Source organism: Colobus angolensis, unplaced genomic scaffold (genome assembly GCF_000951035.1).
Source record: "Colobus angolensis palliatus isolate OR3802 unplaced genomic scaffold, Cang.pa_1.0 Scaffold416, whole genome shotgun sequence".
Lineage (NCBI taxonomy): Eukaryota > Metazoa > Chordata > Mammalia > Primates > Cercopithecidae > Colobus > Colobus angolensis.
The window spans coordinates 552548-559877 of record NW_012117555.1 but is presented as its reverse complement, the minus strand read 5'-3'; the positions used below and the strand labels follow the sequence as shown (position 1 = coordinate 559877).

The following is a 7330-nucleotide window of genomic DNA, read 5'->3' as shown; positions in this document are numbered from 1 at the left end:
TGCCTGTGACCCGGGTCGATGCCTGGCAGCCCCAGTGCCGGGGCGCCCTGGCCCCGCTCGCCCAGGAGGAGAGCGAGGGCCCCGCACTGAGTCTCTTAAAGCCTCACAGTTCCCTGGGGGGTGCTGCGTCATCGGGTGCCCCTCACCCCACCCGGGGAACCTCTGTCTTCAGGTCACCCCTTTTAAGGGTCCTGGGTTGTTCATGTCACAAGCCACTCTCAAGGCCCGTGTCACCTGTGTCCCTCTGTCCTCAGGGCCTGTGTCACTTCGTGCCCCACTTCTGCCCAGAACACTGACCTGCTAGCTGGGTCCCTCCTGCACACCCCAGAGCCCCCTCCTAGGGCAGAAAGGGTGGCCCATCCAGGGAACCAACGAGTACCTCACTTAGTGACCCCAGCATCCAGGCTGGCGTCGCGGGTGCTGGGCGGGAGGGGCTCTGGCCTGGGTCCTCAGCCCTGGCTGGACGCGGGCGTCCCAAGGCCACGTGGCTGGTCATGAAGGTCCCCGTGCCAGACAGCCCCAGCCGCGTCCCAGCCTCCTCTGGAGGCACCTTCTCCCGGTACTCGGCCCAGAGCCTGTGCATAAAGCCACTTTGCCACTTTGCAGCCCGCATCTCATGTTCTTTGTAGCGGACCAAGGGGGTTTGCTACAGGCCTCGTCTGACTTTGTCTTGCGTCTTTTCTCTGTGGACTCTTGAAGACGCCTGAGCCCCAGCCCTGCCCCTGGCCAGCTTCACCCTTGGGTCCAGGGGTTCCTCAGTTCATATTGCAGGGCCTGCCAATGCCTTCACGCACTCCTTCCCCGAAGGCACCCTGCAGAGAGGCGGGGCCTCCCCAACTCGGCCCCAGGTCAGGCTAAGGCCAGTCGGCTGGTCACTATGCAATGCTGCCCCCGGGAGGCTCCGTGAGGGCACAGTGGGCGCTGGACCCGGCCCCTCAACACTCTTGCCTGCTGCCTGTGACCCTGAAAAACACAATTGATTCTTGCTCCTCTCCCTGTGTCAGCTTGGCCCCACCACCTGCCCCAGGCCCCTGCTGGCGGGTCTTACCCCCACCCCTCGCTTTGAATAAACCGCTTGCGCCCACCGCCTGCTCCTGGGCTCCCGTGCCTCGCTCTGCTCTGTCTCCGGGGAGTGTCTGCGTCCCCTGCCCTCCCCAAAGGGCATTCCTGAGCCAGGTAGCACTTGAGTCAGACTCCAACAGGCTGCACGGGCCTGATGGGGGCCTGAGGCTTCTTTGACAAAATCTGGCTCCTGATGTCCCCGGCCCCCATTGTCTCACCCCTCTACCCTTCTCTGTCCTAGACTGAGTCCCCTGGTGGGAAGAGGGGTGTTGGGGTCAGGGCCAGGGGTCATTGGACGTGAACCGGCGAGGCTAGGCTGGGGCTGGTCCTGTCCTGGGCCCTGTGCCCAGGGAGGCGCCAGGTGCAGTCAGGGTTTCAGCTCACCAGGGACGAGTGGCTGGAGGGGCGCACAGGCACACACTGGCCACCAGGTGGAGTCCACAGCTTTATTTCAGAGCAGCCCGTGTGTGCGTGGGGGCTCCGCCTTGCCTTCTGCCTCCCCCCAGCTGAGGCAGCAACGATTGACACACGCACATAGGTGCATCAGACGTGTGGACGTGCAGAGACAGACACACGGAGCATGGGCACATCACCGCGTGTCAGCACCTCCAGCTGCACTCGTGCACTCAGGAAGCCCCTCCTCCCTGGGCCTCCTTGAGACCCGCCCCAGGCAGGGTGGGTGGTTGACCAGAGGCGCTGACATGCCCAGCGCCTCCCCATGGCCGCGCGTACTGCTTCCTCGGCCACTGGATGACCTGGGAAGGCCCTGCAGCCGCTGGTCGGGCCCACCCTGGGCAGCTGGGGAACACGCTGCTGCCACAGCTCCAAGGACCAGGCCGAGAGATCACACAGCCCTGGCAGGTCTGGTTCAGGTGTCCAGAGTCTCAAGGGGCCGGGGCCCAGTCCAACTCTCTTCAGCTGAGACTCTCTCCAGAGCCCCTGGAAGCATCATCTGTGGGAGATGAGGCCCGCTGGGCCCCAGGTTGTCTGATGTCCCACCTGCAGGCGTGGGCATGTGACTGGCCTCTGGCTTGATGTTGGATGCCCCTGAGGCAGAGCTGGCTCTGGGCCAGGAGAACCACACCCTGTGGAGCCAGCGTCCGCCCAGCAACAGGGTGAGGGCCAAAGCGTCAAGCAGCAGCTCCAGGAGCTCCAGGAGGGAGAGAACGGAGGCCCCAAACCACAGGCTGCAGAGGCTGCCCATGGCTGAGAGCAGCTGCGGCACCTGAGGGTGGGGTGGGGCATGAGGGGCGGGCCTGGGCCCTGTGTCCCTTCTGTGCAGGGCCAGCCACTGGCCCTGCCCCCACCCTAGCCCAGTCTGGGGGCCGAAGCTCACCGAGTAGACGGGCGCCTCCTCCACCGAGCGGTAGTTGAGCTCCTGGTAGACAATGTTGATTTTGGCCAGGTTGCTCCTGGGGCAGGATAGAGGCATGAGGGTGCTGGCCCAGACCTTCATGATGGGGAGGGGGGCTGTAAGGGGAGAGGGGCTGGGATGCCCCTCTGGAGGGTGAGGGTGCACTCACCGCTGTCTGTGGCTCTGACGCGGCAGCCCCTGTTCACCAAGCGCAGCCAGAGTCCAGCCCTGCTGGGAGCCAGGAAGGTTTGCTGTGGCCACGGCTCCCCCATGCCCCCAGCCATCCCGGGTACCATGGGTGGATGTGGGGGCAGAGACCACAGGGCACAGGCTGGGTCAGCCCCGGCCCTGCCTTTGTCTTGGGTGGGCTTCGTGGGTCCTGTGGGGTCTGCCTGGCTGTCCACACCCCCACCCCACCCTTTGGGGACTTACAGCTGACTTGGCGGAAGGCCACCTGGAGGTCCCAGTGGAGAGCTTGAATGCAGACTCCCTGGAAGAGACAGCCGGGGCGTCACCTGCCAGCTACTCAGGGCAATGACCCCTGGCCCTGACCCCAACACCCCCGTCTCACCTGCAGGGCCTGGGGCAGCGGGAGGTACAGGGGAGCCGGTGGGTCTCCAGGTCCTGGTAGAGGCGGTAGAAGCAGTGTCCTGGGGGAGGGGTCAGGGGCATGTGTGAGGCTTACCATGACCCCCGGCTCATGGCTGGCAGAGTGGGAGGCAGTGGGCAGGACTCACCCCAGGCAGGGTGCCGGGCAGAGCTGCAGTGCTCAGCCCCCGTCGGCAGCGGGTAGAGGTAGTAGCCGCAGGAGCAGGTCTCCACCATCAGCTGCTGGAAGCAGGACACCAGGCAGGCCTAGACAGAGCAGGGATACAGGGGATGGAGTGGGGACACGGGACGGAGTGGCGACACGGGGGACGGAGCTGGGACACGGGGGACAGAGCGGGGACACGGAGCTGGGACACGGGGGACAGAGCAGGGACACGGGGGACGGAGCGGGGACACGGGGGTTGGGGGTTGGAGTGGGGACATGGGGGATGGAGACACGGGGGACAGAGCTGGGACACGGGGAATGGAGTGAGGACATGGGGGATGGGGGACTGAGTAGGGACATGCGGGATGGAGCTGGGACACGAGGGACAGAGGGACAGGGCGGGGACATGGGGGATGGAGTGGGTACACAGGGGACGGAGTGGGGGCCTCCATGGGGACTGCCCCTTTCCCAGGCCCTCCGGTACCCTCCCAGACCCTCCCCCATTCCCCGTGCCCCCTGTCAGCCCAGCCTCACTCCCCCCCGCGACCCCCAGCCCAGCCTCACCTGCCTGGTGTAGGAGGTATTGTGTAGCAGCTCCACCTCCACGCCCTCCCCGCCTGACGTGCAGTGGCTGTAGGGCCTCCCGAGCCGGTGCACCTCATCCTGGGAGGGACGCTTCAGTTCCAGGGGCCCTGCCCCCACCCCCCAAAGCCCAGGTTGGGCAGGAGGCCCCGGGCCAGAGGTGGGCTGCAGAGACCAGCTCACCTCTCGGATGCTGACGGTGGCCTCCGTCCCTGGCCGGATGCTGAAGCTGTGGTGCCCCAGGAAGGGCGTGTGGTTACGGCCGTGAACCATGACCTTGATGCCGGCCCTCGTGGACAGCAGAGGGAGGTGAGGCTGCTGCTCAACCCTGAGGATGAGGCCGACTCCTGGGAGGCCGAGAGCTGGTGTGAGGCCACCTGACCTGCACCGCTGCCCCTACACCGGCCAGGGGCTGGCACTCACCATGGGTGATGCCAGGGCGCTGAGCCGTCCAGACACCATCAACCGTATAGCAGCTGCCATGGGTGGGGTGATGGAAGGTCCGGAACTGCCTGGTGTGAGAAGCTGAGCTCAGACCCTGAATGTTGGCCACCCACGTCCATCACGCTGGTCTGAGGGGCCATGGCCAGCCTTGGGCGGTTCCCAGCATTCAGCCCGAGGAACCGCAGGGGTGTGGCCATGCTCTGCGGGGCGGGACGGAGGGAGTGGCCCCCGCCTGCCGCACTCACCGGGCCTGGCAGTCCATGCCGTCGTAACTGCAGGAGAGGACGAAGTGGCCGTCCTGGCTCCCGTGGCCGTCCTCCCACGCCGCGGGCAGCAAAGCTAGGATGTCCATGTAGTGGAAGCGGTACCAGTCCTGGACGGCCGCCACACCCGACGCGTAGCTGCGGTAGAAGCAGTCGCCGCCCGTGCTGTTGCACTGGGGTAGGGGAGGGAGGGTCAGCTCTCTGGCCAGCAGCAGTCCGGACCCCGCTCCCCACTCGAGGCCCTGATGGCCACAGGCCCTGGCTGGGACACTCACCAGTCTGAACCCCACTCTGACCCGGCTGCCCGAGTGGCTCAGCCTCTGTAGACGGATCTCCCGGTCCAGGTGGAAGCGGGGCTCGCGGCGGGGGACGGCGGCGGAGAGGGCGTCTCTGCCTTTGCTGAAGTTGGCCTTGTACAGGGAGTCAATGTTCTCCCTGGCAAACTCGTCCAGCAGCTCCAGATGGCGGAGGACCAGACTCGGCCTGGGAGGCAGGGCCCTGGAGTCAGAGTCACCGGCCCGGGGCCCCACATTGGCTCCAGCATCCCAGTGTATGCTGTCAGGACAGCAGTGCCTCCCCGACTCAGGATGCCCAGTGGGGTGAGCTGGACCCAGAGCTGGAATTGGAGGCGGTGGCTGCCAGTGAGGTCGGCCCCAGAGTCCGGCCTGCTCACAGCCCTTCCCATCTTCCCTCCTTCTGGAAAGCCCCCCCCTCCCCCACCTCTCCTCCCGGCTCCTGAGGGCCCGGGTGTCCCTCCAGGGTGGCACTGACCACACCGAGCCCCCTCCTCGACTAAAGGGGCCAGTGGGGCTTTGGTCAGGGACGGTCACGGGGCGAGGAGCTGGGGCGGCCACCCCTCCCGCCGACAGCCCTGGCCCTCACCGGCGTGGGTTCCCGTCACACAGGGTGACCAGCGGGAGCAGCTTGCGCTCTGAGTGTACAGAGACAGCCATGAGGACCGGGCGGTGCCAGTGATGCTCCAAGAGGAGCCCCAGCTGCCAACAGAGTGCGACCAGGGCTCCCAGGGACAGCAGCCCCCAGGACGTCGTCTTGAGGCGGTTCCTGCTGGAGCAGACGAGGCGGATGGTACCGTGGATGGTGGCGTTGGTGCAGAAGAAGGTGAGCAGCTCCCGGAACGAGGCGGGCAGCTCCACCAGCCCCTCCTGGTGCCCCTCCTGGTGTCCCTCCTGGTGTCCCTCCTGGTGCCCCTCCCTGGGCGGCAGCGGTGGTGCTGATGGTGGCCCCAGCCTGGGGGGCGTCTGGGCTGCAGCCTGCATGCAAAAAGCGGCCTCAGCAGGGCCCAGCCTGCAGCCACTCAGGCCTCCCCACCCCGGGCCTGTTGTGTCCCTCAGCCACCCGTGCCCCGCCCTGCCTGCTTGGTTGCTCGGACAAGCCCCTCGCAGGGTGCTCCCACACTGCGCCCTTCCCCCTGGATACACCCACCCTGGCACATGTTAGTGTAGGAGCTGAGTTTGAGTTTCAGCTGCTGGGGCAGCAGGACTCAGAGAACAGGGTGTCCAGACCCTGCCTGGCCCTGTTTGCAGGCAGGGTTGCGCTGAGTGGGTCTGTGCTGCCATCCCTACAGGTGGCAGGGCCTCTGGGGAGCCACAGGCCCAGGCGATCCACCCAAAAGGCAAGGACTGTAGCGTGTCCATGGGCCCAGCATGGGGGTCTGGGGCCTCGGGGAAGACTTGCCCTTCTTGCCCCTGGTGGCTGCACCCACCCCAGCCCCCATTGTGGTCCGCTGAGGACTGACTGTGCCAGGCCCGTCCAGCCAAGTCCGGGAGGCGTCTGGCCTGGACACCGCTCGGCACTGTGGCCCAGGGCGGCCCCACTGAGCTGAATGCCGGGGCGGGCTGTGGAGACACAAGGGCCCCGGGAAACCCAGCCACTGCCTGCCCAGTCCTGCGCTGGAGGCTCTGGAGTCCTGGGATAGGCCCAGCTCCCGCAGCCAGCTCGGAGGGGCTGCAGACGTGCGGATTCACAGCACGATGACTTCTTCGGGATTTTCACACTGTCTGTCTTGGTCTGGGTCTGTGAGGCTTCAGCCCTGTCCCACTGTCCAGGCCTGCACCGAGGTACTCTGGGGAGGTGCTAGAACGAGCCAGAAGCTCCGGGGCCTGGGGACACTGGGTGGAGGTGGCTCTCCTCGGGTGTGTGGCCCCCACAGGCCTCCAGGCAGCCTGGCCAGGAGCTCCACCACCAGGCACATGGCTCTGCTCACTCTGCATCCCCCCGGCTGTTCTGAGCAGGGAGGCTAAGAAGCTCGGAAAGTCTGACTCCAGTCCCCACTCCTCATCTCCACCTGGCGCATAGACAGGGCAGCGCCATCCCCCATAGTGGGGGCTGCCAGGTCAGGAGAAGCGGGAGCTCTGGATTGGGGTCTGGAGGGCCAGTCAGGGCCCCCAGGGCTTCTCAGATGAGGCAGGGCCTGGACCCCCAGTCAGAGAGGAGCCAGACCCCACCCTGCATGTGCACGTGCGTGCGTGTGTGTGTGAGACAGGACGACACTGGCCTCTCCACCCCACCTGCCTCTGTGCCATGTCACGTGGTCAACACATGTGTCCACGTGTGGGCAACCCACGGGGTGCGCCGCGCCTGGACGCACAGTATCTGCAGTGTTCTCCCAGGGCCTGTCCAGCACACGCTATGTACCCCCAGTGGGACACAGCCCTTTCCAGGGTAAGGAGGCACTCAGGGATGACCTGTCCCATCGCCACGATGCAATACTGTTCCTGATGGCACACAGGGCCAGGCATCGGAAGGAGACCCCCAACCCAGCCCCTGGTACCTTGAGGTGGGAGCCCCCCACACCCACCCCAAACCCCCACGGTACCTCGAGGCAGGGCCCCCTCACCCCAACTTCCCACC

The 7330-nt window shown here is 66.3% G+C and overlaps 1 protein-coding gene across 1 annotated transcript in view; it reads right to left on the bottom strand.

Moving 5' to 3' along the window:
* Positions 1-1842: 1842 nt before the first annotated feature.
* The window catches only part of SCNN1D (sodium channel, non voltage gated 1 delta subunit), a 5692-nt gene continuing 204 nt past the window's right edge, over positions 1843-7330 (bottom strand). The window contains exons 2-13 of the mRNA XM_011956382.1: positions 5342-5730; positions 4735-4942; positions 4442-4632; positions 4176-4264; positions 3936-4099; positions 3735-3833; positions 3154-3271; positions 2988-3066; positions 2849-2906; positions 2586-2644; positions 2399-2474; positions 1843-2287 (exon numbers count right to left, since the gene is read on the bottom strand). Of these exons, the coding sequence (XP_011811772.1) occupies positions 1931-2287; positions 2399-2474; positions 2586-2644; positions 2849-2906; positions 2988-3066; positions 3154-3271; positions 3735-3833; positions 3936-4099; positions 4176-4264; positions 4442-4632; positions 4735-4942; positions 5342-5730 (1887 nt within the window). The 3' untranslated portion in view covers positions 1843-1930. The remainder of the gene's footprint in view (positions 2288-2398; positions 2475-2585; positions 2645-2848; positions 2907-2987; positions 3067-3153; positions 3272-3734; positions 3834-3935; positions 4100-4175; positions 4265-4441; positions 4633-4734; positions 4943-5341; positions 5731-7330) is intronic.